At 39.0% G+C, this 14,532-nt stretch overlaps 1 protein-coding gene across 4 annotated transcripts in view; it reads right to left on the bottom strand.

Annotated features, from left to right (window-relative positions):
• TRRAP (transformation/transcription domain associated protein) overlaps positions 1-14,532 on the bottom strand; it is a 94,462-nt gene that overhangs the window by 49,603 nt on the left and 30,327 nt on the right. For all 4 annotated transcript variants that reach the window (XM_074599568.1, XM_074599570.1, XM_074599569.1 and 1 more), the window contains exons 30-44: positions 14,330-14,451; positions 12,210-12,380; positions 11,417-11,485; positions 7,436-7,555; positions 6,996-7,115; positions 6,473-6,637; positions 5,880-6,061; positions 5,399-5,597; positions 4,854-4,982; positions 3,955-4,221; positions 3,183-3,389; positions 2,183-2,341; positions 1,964-2,098; positions 1,651-1,761; positions 219-365 (exon numbers count right to left, since the gene is read on the bottom strand). In XM_074599568.1, the coding sequence (XP_074455669.1) occupies positions 219-365; positions 1,651-1,761; positions 1,964-2,098; positions 2,183-2,341; positions 3,183-3,389; positions 3,955-4,221; positions 4,854-4,982; positions 5,399-5,597; positions 5,880-6,061; positions 6,473-6,637; positions 6,996-7,115; positions 7,436-7,555; positions 11,417-11,485; positions 12,210-12,380; positions 14,330-14,451 (2,303 nt within the window). The remainder of the gene's footprint in view (positions 1-218; positions 366-1,650; positions 1,762-1,963; positions 2,099-2,182; positions 2,342-3,182; positions 3,390-3,954; positions 4,222-4,853; positions 4,983-5,398; positions 5,598-5,879; positions 6,062-6,472; positions 6,638-6,995; positions 7,116-7,435; positions 7,556-11,416; positions 11,486-12,209; positions 12,381-14,329; positions 14,452-14,532) is intronic.

Genomic DNA, 14,532 nt, shown 5'->3' with positions numbered 1-14,532 from the left:
AGCTACTCCACCTCCTCCCAAGTCTATTTTACTATTTATAAGTACTGCAGCTATACAAATTATAACCACTGATGCAATTCACGCACTTAACAATTTATGTATCTCACTACAAAGAAGAAAAGATTAAGACTGTAAAAATCAGTACCCAGAGATGGCTAGTATTCTGCCAACATACGTGCTAGTAAAACCTAGACCTACAGGACTGGAATGTTACCCACCACAGTCATTAGCAGCTTATCAAACCACTGCAACTTCAGTTCCGATTTGGGCCACATGTCTGGTCGTAAAGCTGTCTTCAGAAGGTTGACGCAGCGGCGAGACAGCAATTCCCCAGGAGATCCAGCAGTGTTTGAGTTGTCATTTACCTAGCAATTAATCAGAGTTAAGAAAATGACACCCTTTTGTAACCAACTCATTAATTTATTATGCATTCCAAGCAAGCATGTAATTTCTTATTTCTGAAATGGATGAGCTTAAGTAGTTTTATCAGTGTAGTCACAGAGTATTTTAACTGCATGAAAAGCTGACAACTAATAGTAAACATCAGAACTGGTGTCTAAACTGCAAGCTAATTACCCCAAATCACCCATCAAAGTATATTTAAAAAAAAAATTAAATCCCATACTTTATTACTGCAACTGTGAACATGCTCAAGATGGTTAATCTTTTCTGCTCGCAAGGTATCCATAAACATACGTAGCTCTTTACTCAATTCATCTTTAGGCTTCAACAGCATGTCGATTCTGTGCAATGGACTGTGGTGTATAAAATCCCATGTCACTTACCAGCAGCGGCTGCTGCAGAAGCCATAAAATTTGTCAGCTTTGAGCTACACCCAGCTAATTTCCCCCACTCTAGAAAAGTTAATTCTTAACAAAATTAGGGTGGAAAGCTTTAGTTCTACATGCTGCATGAAAAGAAGTAATTTCATGTATTTGACCTTGAAAATACAACCACAAACGTTATCCTTAGATATGTAATTGACACAGTCTTTCCCCATTGAACTCTCTAAATATTCTTTAGGTTTTGGGTAAAATATTCTTGCCATTAAATCTAGGCAATAGAACAAACATACTTTGCAGCATCTGGCAAATATATAAATGAATTAAGAAAAAACACTTAGGGGAACTTTTTGAAGTCTTTGCCTGGCTCCAGCCAAATTCTACGAGTCACGTTTATTTCAATCATGTCACTCCTGATAAAGTACTTGCTTGAGAAGAGAAAGTAAAGAACAAACAAAATCCTAGAAGTGATCAACAGCACAGTAAAATTAAGACTTTCAATTTCAAAATCTGGATTGCAACCATTCGCATTTAAAGTTTAAATTCCAAAGCGCGCGCTCCTTGCATCAAGCTATAAACAATACAATACCAAAAATAAGAAGCTAAGCATTCCTCATGAATAATAGCCATCATTTGTGAAATGAAAAACATGCAGAAACTGGTTACAAAATTCAATTTCTTTCCTCCTTAAAATAAAAACATTTTACTTTTTGTACAATTTCACATTAAAGTTTCTATCCTTTCAGCAAAAGGGAGTATCCAAACACTAGAATAACCCGAGCACAGAAGAACTCTTATGAAAAGAGGGGTTTATGGATTTGGCTACTAAAGCCACACTGGTATTTGCACATCAGAACAAACACGATACCTGGCAAGCAATTCTAATCAAGAAATTCACGACTGTATCGGTATGCTGCTTGTCAATCGGCTTGGAAAGAAGCGCATCGGCTCCTGGCAAGGACTGGCTACGTCCAAATACCTGCGTGTATACAAACCACAAAAACCGTGAGCAACATTTAAGAAGGATAACAACACGCAGAACAGATTTAAAATATTTTCTATACGTATAACCTTCGATTCAGTGAGTTTCAAGTTATGTGGAAAAAACAATTACACTAAATTGCTTAGTCTGTGCAGGTTATAATTTCAGAGTCTCTGAACAAAAGCTCATTTTTTCTTACAGCACTTATTGCTCCTGTAGCTGTCCTGAATCGTTTCACTTCTTGGCCAGAATCCACAGACAACCCTCTTTTAACAGCAGATGAGGCAGAACTTGCTCCTTCTCCACCTGCGCTTGAATCCATATCTGAATCGGGCTGAAATATCAGCAATGTGCATGTTAAAAAAGCATCTAACTGTATAACAAGTCAATCTTTACCAAGCTTATTTAGACTTCCTACCTGCTGGTCTTTAATTCTTTGCAATTCCCATTTAATAACTACTTCGGCAAGATCCACAGCTAATTTTCTTTGCTCTATGGTAACGCTGGGAGTGAAGCCCAGTCTCTGCATGGCACTAACCATATGCTGAACCAAGTGATGTCTCACGGGATAATAAACCTGAAAAGATGGTTTCACAGTCACGTTAGCCATTAACCAATACAGTTCTACACGAAGAATACAGAGACGAAATAAAGCAAAATGGTAAAATAGTCTTTAATCCCAAAGTCTGCTAAATTTGTACCACGCTCAAATTCTGCAATCCGGAAAAGTAGCTAGTGCTTTGAAAATAAAATTTTGGCTGTAATTTTCGGTATTGACTACTGATTTCATGGATCCAAATTAAGATGTTCTTTTGAAGACACACGATTTTTGCCAATCCTTTTAGAGAGCTACAACTCGCGTGTGAACACACACAGATATTCTTTCAAAGAGCATTCAGGCACCGAGTCCTGAAAAGTGACTGAAACGCGTACTAGCGGGCTGTCTCTTTGGATGATATTTTAATGTGTGTTTTCAAAAGTGCTCCTATACGGACACACTGCAGCATTCCCCCATTTGTTTAATGTTTCCCAACATACATTAGCTGGAGATAAAAGTCACCTTGTTAGCCCCACAGAACGTTTAAAGTCAAACAAACGACGATTACTGGAGGATGGAGAAGAATATATAGTTCTGCACTTTCTTTAAAGAACTCTTAAAGAACCTTCACAGCTCTGTTACACTTGCAGACTTTCACCTAACATCATGAGTTCTAACGTCAATCACGATAAAGCTTAATAAGTGGTTCGCTATTTAATTTTAATAGTTGTTTTCAGTTTTAAATAAGTATCTTTGCAGACAGTTGATGCCTTTTGAAGGTAAACCATATAAATCAGATTACGTTATTTTCTAATCAAACTGCAGTTCACCTCGTTGATATCCGAGACACAGCGACTACCAGAATAACCGGAACAAGTACCTTGAAATGTTGCACTATCAAGTGCAAAATGTGTACGAGTTGGGGCACTGTATGACCCTCTTCCACAATGATTTTTCGTGTCCAGTGAGTCAGCATCTGATGTCCATCCTCCATGCGAGCAGGCACAGCTGGAGTCAGAATAGCCATCGCTTGCCTGACAATAGCTCGGGCCTCCATCGCGTGAGCTTTTAGAAGACTGTGAAAAACCTAAACAGCAAAGTTTCTGATCAACATTAATATTATACGTGTTTACAAAAATGAAGCCTTTATAAAGAAAGAGAAACTACAACATGCATTTTCTAATCAACATGATTTTTCCTACAGGCCCATAATTTGGTAGATAACACGATGAGAGTTCATCGTAAGTACACAGCGTGTACTGTCTCCCTTACTTTCCCTTTTTGTTCCTCCCTCTCCACTATCCAATCTGAAGTTTTCCTTTGGTCCCCACATTCCGTTTCAAATGAAACATCTGTCTCAAATGAAGAAACATTACATTAATTCACCTAAAAGGACTTTTCATAGTCCCACTTACACTCGCTGTTTTCACTTACCTTCAAACTTCTTTCTGCCCTCTCTTGTCCCCAAATAAATTTGTATTAACATTTGGGTTGCTCCTCTGTATTTGTTTGTTGCATATGAATTTAACTGTTAGTTGCATACTAATTATCCAGAACTACTGTGCCACTTCTACTCTGCATTTTAAAACAAATCACACTACAGACTTTCTCACCATCCCCTCACTGTACGAATAAAAGCCCGGAGTCAATACCTGCAGAACTATCTTCTTATGAATAGCAAATTTTGCAATGATGTGTGCCAAAAGCAGATGTCCGCTGTATTTGCATGCTGGGTCCACACATGCCTTGGACAGGAGGCAAGGCCAAGCAAACGTCATCAGACGCCGCAGTTTGCTGTTCCGGTTTTTGTTATTGTCGTGAATGTGATGAGGAGCATGCTCAACCAGAAGCGTGGCAAACTGCAAGAGATAGATCCTGAGAGAATCCAGCATATCCGCCTGCTTTTCCGGATCAAGTACCTAGTTCCAGGGATGATCAAAGAGGAGACAAGGAAGGTGAGAAAAACCAAAACAAAACAAGCCAACTTTATTATCCATAAAAGCAAAGTCCGAGGTTTTTTTTCCTGTTCGAGCATTGTTTAAGACAACTAATAACTATAACCACCTTCTTGATTCAGTTTAATACACACAAAACAACCTCCTGGTGTGAGAACATTTAAAAAATGAACACATCTAGGAAATTCCTAAGTGCTAACCAATTAAAAAAACCAAAACAAAACAGAACCCTCATCTTCAACATCTATTTTACAACTGCTAACTTGTCCAATGAAACCAAAGTGAATTGCAGAGATACTGATGTTCAGTCACGGAAAGCTTTGCCTAGGAAAACCGCCGGGATTACAGCCGTTGAAGGCCCATTTCCGAAAAGAGACAGGCAAGGCCTAAAGATACCACAAACTGAAAACTGCCTGCCAGTCCTACCGATGGCTGATGGATCTCTCAACAGTTCAAAGTTATGATGCAATCTGATATAACCGATCATAGTATTTAGAAATAGCACAACTAATTCAAATCAGGACTGAAAAGCCAAATTAGAGGAACAACTTTTTGTTTTAATTTTCAAACACTTCATTGCAAGCAACGATTATTACCTTTGTAATAAAAACACTAGTGATGCTTTCTGGATTATCTCCCTCTGGGTTTGGGGGTCCCAACAGCTGTTCACCTTCTCCCTTTTCAAAACTGTACAAGAAAGCGGGATTCAGGATATGCTGCAGCACCTACAGAATATAAACAAAAAAGCAGTTATTCTCAACTATCGGATTTTATAACGGCAGTCAACATTCAAGTAATTTCATATGCAAACCTGCATGTTAGACACACTCACTGTGTTACAAAAGGAAGCTATAAATAAAACCTTAAGAAACAGATACACACAGATTTTTTTTCCCCTGTTTTCCCCCTTCCAAGGGCAAAGATTCTTAGACAGTGTAAACTAAAGTAGTCAGCATTGAAAGCAAGATGAATTGCTGTCTCTGTTTATTATCGCTCTTCTTCAGGTATGGTATTTTCACCTAAATGGCTCTGCCAATTATCAAACTCGTTGACATTTAAGTAAGCGAGTTTTGTTGCCCTAGTCCCAAGAAGAAAATTAAACCTAAATATCACGCTTCTTTGATTTAATTGCTTTAGTTACCTTGGCTTTGAGCTCATCTCCAAAGTTTGGGTCATTGAAGTCTACAAACCGGAAGAACAAAGCTCGTTTTTGGGGAATACTGTAGTTTTTTGGGATGTCTTCTTCCATGTATTCCTTTAAGAAAGTCATATTGCAGAGAAATCGACCCGTAAAAGCCCGAAGCAACTGGAAGAGCAACTCTATATCACCGTAATTCCTTCTGTAAAAACACATAAAATAAAAAGCTTCCGTGAAAAAATACCCAACCGAACTACTATGCTGATGACGTGGTGAAGACACTAATCCTGGTTTTAAATGAGCAGAGGGCCAAGAGCAGGCAGCACCAGAGGCATGGTCTGAGCTGATGGCAGTATTAGGAAATATATTAAACTTTCTCTTCAGTAACCGCAAACCATTTTTAGTACCCCCATATACATGTACAGTATTTTCAAAATTTTTAAAAAATGTACGCAAGCTATAGGAAAGGAATGTTTTTACATACTTGCAGTAATTCAGTAAGCAATATGCTAATAGCTTAGGTTCTTTCCAATTCGTCGCAGCCATATTCTCTTTTCGATGTCTCTCCTGAAAAGCTTCACTCACCCATACACGTTTCAGCTGATTCACCAAGGAATGTTGATTTGCTAACCAACATTCATCATTCTTAACAATAATACTTATGATCTGTCAAAAGCAAAACAAGACAAATGCACAGTCAACATGCAACAGATCTGTCAGGAGAAAAAAATTATAGAAAAGCACTTCTTTAATGTCAATTAAGGCTTCTGAAATATTCAAAAAAGGAGTCAAATAAAAGCAAAATCAATTTTTAAAGGAATTTCTTTTTAAAAAAAAAGAAGTTTTCTGTTGCCATATTTTCCTCCTGTACCTCACTTGACTAAAAATAAGTACAGTTCATTTGAGTCTCACTTCCCTTCCTAGAGTGACGCTGACTACACACATTTCACGTTTTTACAAGTGTTTTTCTAGAAGCTATAGCACATACACAGACACTTGGAAGCCTGTATGCAACAGCTGTGTAGCTAAAGAGGGTTTAACTATCGAGTGCAGAGACAAACAAGAATAAACGAATACCTTGATAGCCTGAAACTGAAGATCGAGACGCATTGTGGTAGTGCTTGGAGAACCAGGTCTAACAGCTGCTTGGGTACCAACAGGTAGCAGCAGAGTGATAAATCGGTTGGGATTGGCTGCCAGTACATCTCGTAGAGGTTTGGCATCTTTATGTTTTAAGAAACTCTGAAGGGGGAAGAAATAATTTTAATAACAACCTAAAAGCAAAAATACCAAAAGGCTATATCATTCCTATAGCTTTTATATTCCCCACGAAATTTGCAGAGGTTATATTTCATATATATAAAAATACCCTCTGCAACTTCAGTAATAATCCTAATATGATCTGGAAAGGTATAAAATCAACATCTCAGGACAAACAAGTACAAAAGGGAGAACAGGCACCCTACAGTCAGAGGAAGACCCTGATTAAGGACTACAAGATCGTACAGGGAAAAAAGAGATGGAGAACATGAAAGACTTTTTGTTCATCAGATTTGTGAAGAGGAGGGCTTCTCCCCGCTCCCCTCCCCACACAGCTTACCATAAACATTCTGCTCCACTGTGGGTCGTTTAAAGTGGCTTCCATCATGAACAGCTCCACAGTCTGGGATGGATGGCGTGTCAAAAATTTTATCAGTGGCTCCCTGAATGGACTGCCAGCCTGAAAGGTTCATCAAGCTTAAATTAAAAACGCGGAGTATTTTCTACTGATTTACTAGCACTCAGAAAAATGCATTTGACTCGGCATTTGTGCAGATACAAAGTGTTCAGAACTTCTATGATGAGAATTTATTGACAGTTTCAAAACTTCACTTTTAAGAGTCTAAGATAAATGTTAACACCTCCTAAAACCCTGAAAAACGTATTTATTTATTGTATCAAATATTCACACACCATGTTTAAGGTAGTATAATTGTTATATATTAATGTTTAAAATTACAATAAAGTAAAAATACCAGTAATGTTAACTTCCACTTTTACCTCAATTAACATTGCTCGTTCTGTTTTCATAACAACTTCCAACAGAGGTTTAACCAAAGTTTGAGGGGCAGCTGGGATCAGATGGAATAAATTTATAATTGCTGAACAAATCTTCATTTCCTGCAGGCAAAAAGAAACACGATTAAGCTAATATTACCAGCTAAATGTATAAAAACAGTACCACACATCCTACTTCCCCCCCCACCCCCGTCTACACGAGCATAGGCAGCAACCACACGCGAAGGGTTAACACAGGTACAGCAGCATCTACTTACCATGATGTATGGAGAAAATGGCTCTTGTGGAAGTCCGCCCTTCCCCCCTTGTAATATCATAGTTTAATTTTTTGTCAGTAGAGTGGTGTTTTACAGGTAAGGGCTAAACAGTGTGCAATGATAACGGTGATGGGGGAGTCCCGGAGCGCTCGCTGCACTGCGCCAAGTGGCTCATGCGTCGCAAAGCCAGCCTCTCCTCTCCGAGCAGCTTCTCCCGCACACCCCACGACCCCAGAGGGGCACGAAGACAACAGACAGCTTTCCCACAGCACTGCTCAGCGTACCTCGCAAACAGCTGCTTACCTCAAAGAAAAGCCAACTCTCTCCTCCCACTAGATATTAAATACTTCCAACATCCAAAATAATGGTGTGTTTTTCTTTCAGTGTGTAATTTAAATGGGGACTATATTTCAGTTAACCAGAGTGTGGATCTTCTTCAGTAAGAAAAGGGAAGGGAAAAAACAAAACAAAACATCCACCCTCATCATCCCTCTAAAGCCAATTTCTAGTATGCAGTATGCAAAAGAATATTACCAAGTGCATTGCATTTCCTCAACTGAATTTAAACTCAAAGTATTAGGTCCCACTCCATTAGCACGATCTGCCTAGAGAAACCCCCACAAGACGGCTCTCGTGGAGCGAGTTCAGGACTGCAAACACGTATAAAGTCTTTTGAAAGCACTTGTGCCTTCACAGAAACTAAAACCCCTGCTCTTCCTAGTACAAACATGCTTAACATCCTAACAGCAACGGTATCGAAACAACTCTGCCACAGACAAACAGAAGACAATTCACAGCACTGCACTCAAAGGCACAATGCACTCTGCCCAAAACACAACATTAAAACTAACAAACCACAGTTTAAAAAAAAAAAAAAAGAAGAAAAGAAAAAATGAAAAACAAACAAAAAACCACAACAACAAAGAACTTCCTGGTGCCTCCACTGAGTTTCTCACCTCTACCCCTTCCACGGCAGGCTGAACCAAAACAGAAGTCACAGCATGAAAAGAAAAAGCCCACAAAAGTATCAAATAAATTAACAAATCAGTATATGCTGTTCTTCAGGTTGCAGTCAGAAACTGACTTCGGCAGGGTTATTTTCTCATCTCAAGCTGAAAGAATGGAGACAATGAGCATCTCCCATGCCCCGAATTGCTCGCCTAAGAATCAGGATGAAAAGCATCCTTTTTTCTACTTGCACATTGTTTAGAAAAGCTTCTCAAATGTTTGGACTAAATAAAAAGATACTGGAGATGATTAAGTCAGGGGAAACAATATTTTAGCATCTTCAAAGACAAATTTGTCCAGCATCAATTATGAAACCACTTTCAATACTTGAACTACCAAGCTCTGAAGTCCTAACAGGCTGTAATGCAGAATTTCCACCATGGTGCCACTGCTCACGAAAGGGACAGTCAGGGGCGACCATCTATTCAAAACTTGGTTTTCAATTACCAGACATGACCTAAAAACCCACACCTTTCTTTGGGGAGGCAGGGAAGAGAGGAAGGAGGGATTTAAATCAACGATTTTGCTCACTGGGCCAATGAATAAGATCTTAGTCACTACTTAATGTGTTATGTTTTAGCTTGTTCATTTACCTGAACAGCCAAGTCACAGTTCAGGAACACAGCAGGACTGTCACAAAATTATTTAGGTGAACGAAGAGATTAGTTATTCTGGCATCCATGTGGATCTTTACAGTAGCTGTTAATTGTTATGTAGCATCTGTAACTGAGATGCCTGAAGTTTTTAGCCTGTCTAGAATCGCCATTCACACAAGAAAACTCATTCCATAGACTTTGGACTGTTTCATTAAGAAGTCTTGCTTCTCAAGAGCCTACCCACTCTGCACTATGCTGGAGAACTGCACAACAACATCAGCATCACCAGCAAACAGCACCTTCATAAAGTGCTGCTGGAAAAAGATGAAAAAACTCTTTAGGCCAAAAACGTTATTGTAAGAGTTCTCTGTACCGTGTCAGCCAGCAAACATAAGGCTTTCCTGACCAATTCCATCTCCGCTGCATGTTTACCATCTCCTAGATCTCGACCACTCACTCACTCAGATGCAACCTACTCCAATAACACCCCCCAATATTGCTTTTAAGTGAGTATCTCAGATTTTGGAATCTCACCATGGTCAAGAAGAATTCAGAGTACGTGAAAGGCCAGCTACCCTAACTCCGACCACCAGTTTCACGCTGTTCAGAAGGTACAATTACAGCGACAGCGCACTGTACATGGGACACATGAACACAGAGTGCCACAGCCGTTGTGTAAAGACCACACTGTCTGTGCCCTCCTTCAGTTCCCTACAGTCTTTATTTTTAAGGAAACTTTAGAGCAACAAGTGGGAGAAAAAAGGTAATAATTCATTCAGCTTTGCAGCCAGGCAATTCTATTTGAGAATGTTCCCATAGACTTCTCTCCTCCCTCAAGCTGTGACAGCAGATTCCTTCTCAAGCGTCTGCTGTGCGCCTTCCCCTCAACACACACAGGTTTTAAACCAACACTAAAAAAAATTTACAGGTTGAGGAGACTAGAGACACAACTACATAGAATACATCAACTGAAAACATTAAAAACGGAAGAATTCACAATTAGATGCGATTTAGGGACAACTAAAAACTGTTCTAGAGGTGCCACATTGAAAGACTATTGCTGTAAAAAGACCTGTAATCATCGCGTTTAGGGAAAAGTGGATCGCCAAAGAAGGTGGCCTTAGAACTACTCTGAGCTGAATAAAATATAAGTCCTTAAGTGAAAAAAGCAGTTTTTAAGTTTAAACATAAGAAGCAAGTTCTATTCCATTAGAGAACATCCAGGTCAAACACCAAGCAATGACTAAATTCAGACTGAAAAGCTCTCTCTGCAATGACAGGAGAGAGGAACGAAAAGCCATTAAGCCATTTCCATGTTTTGAGAGAAATAAAAAGCCAATCTAATTTCAATCTAATTTGAAAAACAAATAAATTAATAACATTTGCCCCCAATTTTTTCCTAGTTGCAATAATGAATTTCAACACTTAATAGAAGTTATTAATAAAATCTTAATAGAATTACGGGACTTCTGGTAATCTACAAGAAATAAGACTGAAGCAGGAATTCCCTTCAGTGCTGTACTGCTACGAGCACACGCTGTTGTCATTACGCTCTGCAATTTTCCATTTATAAGAAAACTGCTCAGCTTCCCACAGTTCAACGTTGAGGCCATTAGTTTGGATGGGAGAGACACTGTACTGTGACCTCAACTGGTAAATACTGAACTTGGTTTTCATAAATTATATTTAAAATTAACTGGGATTATATTATTATTCAGTATAATTTTCAAATACAAACTACGTTATGAACATCAAACATATTAGTGAAAAAAGAGGGATTGTGCTGCTGAGCTCATCAGCCATCCCCATGAAAAACAGAATCCTAAGCAGGAAATCCTGAGAAAAGACTAAAACCCCGTGAGCTGTTCCCACACCAACCTATGCAGAAAAGGCTTTAAATTAACCTTGTCAGCAGATAAGCAGCTCCTCTTACTAAGGATTTGTAACAAATATTCAATATACAAATAAGTTCATTAGCTTGTAAGAAAACATCAGCGTGCAATCAGTTATGGCAACATTTACAACTCAATGAGTTCCATAATTCCAAAACATTAATACTATTTATTTCTTGTCTTCCTGCATAAAAGCATTCATTAACTTACATTTCCATCACTCCGTTGTCCACCTTTGTGTGTAATAACTACAACTTCCATCCATTTACGCAGGTGTTGCTATAAAGAGAGGATAATTAGTATTATAATTATACTGTTCTGTTTTAGCAAGTGACAACATATGCTACGGGAAAAGAAGAAGTAGAGGCAGAAATGATTGTTTGAAGAAAACTAAGGGGAAAACGATTAGTTATTTTCATTCCCTCAGATTGAAGAGTTTATTATTGCTGAAGTCCTCTGCATATTCAAGAAAGCAGGGGTTATAAAAGGCACAAAAATCTGAAGTCTGATAGGTTTACACTTGTTTCATTATTTGCTTGATATGTATGCATTTAAATATTTAAATATCCATGGCAAAAGTATAAAGAGTTTAAAAACTGCAAATAAGAAGGGCAATACCTTCCACCATTTTATAAATCAAGAAAATCGCTAAGACAGACTTAGCCCACTAGGAAGTAAATCACATCTTCAAGGGTCTCCTTAGCCGGCACCTTACTTAAAGATAAATTTGCCCAAGCACACGTTAGCATAAATCGGTACGTTTTCACTAGAAAAGAACATCTCTTAACTTTCTGGTTTAGTAGCTCTTTAGAAATTAACTCAAAACGTTTAAAGATTTTTTTTCCTGTTAATTATGAAACAAAAATCTTTTACTTTCAATATATTGAGTCACTATGGAATTGTTCTTTGACTTTTCAACAATACTTCACACTTCACTTCAACAAATACCAGCTGAAAAAACCCCAACTTCTGGAAGAGCTAAAGAAAACTTGAATGGGCTTACCATCATCTGATCACAGAATTTGTCATTAAAAGAGTTTGGAAAAAGTCTAGTGACAGATGTCAGACGATTCACAACATTCAGCGTCAGACTTCGGTAGTCTCCCAACATCATAAGCAATGGTCTCATGTGCGTATGAATTTGATCAACTTCTATGGTAGCTCCTTCCAAGAACTGCAAGGGAGCACAGGACCAAGACACAGATGGAGAGGGGAGCAACTTTCATGCAACTTTCTTCAGATAAATTCTGCTGACCTGATTTTTCTTCTTTTGTTTTACTTTCAGAATGTAATAGCTTAAACAATATTTATTGCTGGAAATATATATAGTGACAAGATGGATTTGGGAAGCACTTAAGTATTTCTGAGGCACAGTAGGAGATTCCATAAAATAATCAAGTAGGAGATCTTAATTACAGATGGATTGAAAAACTGCCACAGCTATAAATTAAATACACAGCTACGGACAAACTACTTAGACACCGCTTTAATAAGAACTGCCCATGAGGCCAAAGTCAACAGAGCAAATTCCCGTGTTACAACCTGCATGCATCCAGAGTAACATAAAAGGTCAAGAGAACCTGGCTGCAAGCGGCCAGAGAGAGCATTTCCTGCCGTAACCAAACATCCCGTGGGCACAGTTTTATCACCGGAAAACGATCAAAAAAATCTTATACCAAATGCGTAGGTCAGAAGAACCCTTATTTGCTCCCTCTGACCTCTCAAGCCAACTGTGCTGCCATAAATAACGGATTCGTTCCCTTTCATGGCCAGAGTGACATGAAAAGCAATGTCTGCCCTCTAATGAGTCAATGGCCTGACCAAATGTAACCCACCAGTACTACTATCATCATATCACCTGTCACACGCCAGCCAATCGACACAGCATTACAAAGAGGCTATAAGTATTTTTATTATCATTTTCTATATTTAGAAGAATGGTATTAAAATCTTGCTGAGTCAGAATTAGGCGTATCTATTGGGCAACAAATCACGATGAGAGATCCGTTTCCCTGCCCTTCCAGCTCTTTTACACTGTAACTTAGCATCCACAGAACAGGCGGTGCAGTGCAGCACCACGTACATCTGAAACCGATTCTGACTTTAAACAGGACAGCCCCAGTCCTGCTCCTTAACCTAACTGCCATACCGGCATGCTGAGCCTAACTCTGCTGTATCGCTTGCTTTTCCAAAACCAGCTATGGGGTCTTGTCCTGGTCTCAGCTGGGACAGAGTTCGTTTTCTTTCTAGTGGTTGCTGTGTTTCAGATTGGGTATGAAAGGAACGTCAATAATGCATATTGGTTTAATTGTTGCCAGGTGATATTTATAGTATTCAAGGACTTTTTTCAGTTTCCCATAGAAGCTGAGAAGGAGCTGGAGAGAATGCTGGAACAGCCGATGGAATATTCCATACCACAGCCGTCATGCTCAGTACGTAAGGTTGGCATGGGATGGTGGGTATCTGTGATCACTACTCAGGACCATGCTAATTCACCAGTTTACCAGGTGCTGAGAGTGACACGTGTCCTTGTTATTATTATTATCATTGCTGTTTTCCTTTTCGGCTATTGTTCTATTAAAGTGCCTTTATCTCAACCCATGAGTCTGGTTTTTTCCCTTCCCCTCCTTTTCTCCCTCTTCTCCCTGCCCTCCTGAGGAAGGGGGAGACCTGCACCAGCAGACAGTGGTCCCAGCTGCCGGCTGCGGTTAGACCATGACAGGTCTCTACCAATTCTTTTAGGAACAAAGAAGAAATGCAAGAAAAGCTTTTACAACAAAGCCAGGCGTGCAAATTTGTGAAACTGCTGGGAAGGACTGACACTGTTTATGTAGAAAAGGAGATACATTTACAAAGACCAGACAAACAGAAAGAATGAAAGACTTACCATGGTCTTCGTCCAAGAGTTTAACACGCTTAATTCAACCAGAAGAAATTTTTATGGCTAAGTTCAAACCTCCCAAAAAACACATCTGACAGAAACTTAATTATATTGGTGTCACTAACGAAAACTTAACAGAGCAGCCATAATTCCCTGTAGAGGACTCTCCCAAGAAGCTTTGTAAGAAGGAAGCAAAGCAGAGAACAATGGCCTCAAACCCAACATTGTTTCAATACACTAACCTTTCTCATGCACGCTTCTCCTGCCTCCTGCAGTTCATTATTTGTTGAATTAAGTGCCTTGAAAAGTGCAGCAATGATTTTCTCTCTCGACTGAGGCAAGTAATTGCAGGCAGCCAGAGCATCTGCAAATATCAAAGTAAATTTGTTCTCTTTGTTAACTCAATTTCAAAAGAGATGGAAAAAAAAAAATCCTAATTCTACAT

Source organism: Larus michahellis, chromosome 8, assembly GCF_964199755.1.
Source record: "Larus michahellis chromosome 8, bLarMic1.1, whole genome shotgun sequence".
NCBI lineage: Eukaryota > Metazoa > Chordata > Aves > Charadriiformes > Laridae > Larus > Larus michahellis.
This window is presented reverse-complemented; position numbering and strand designations above follow the sequence as displayed.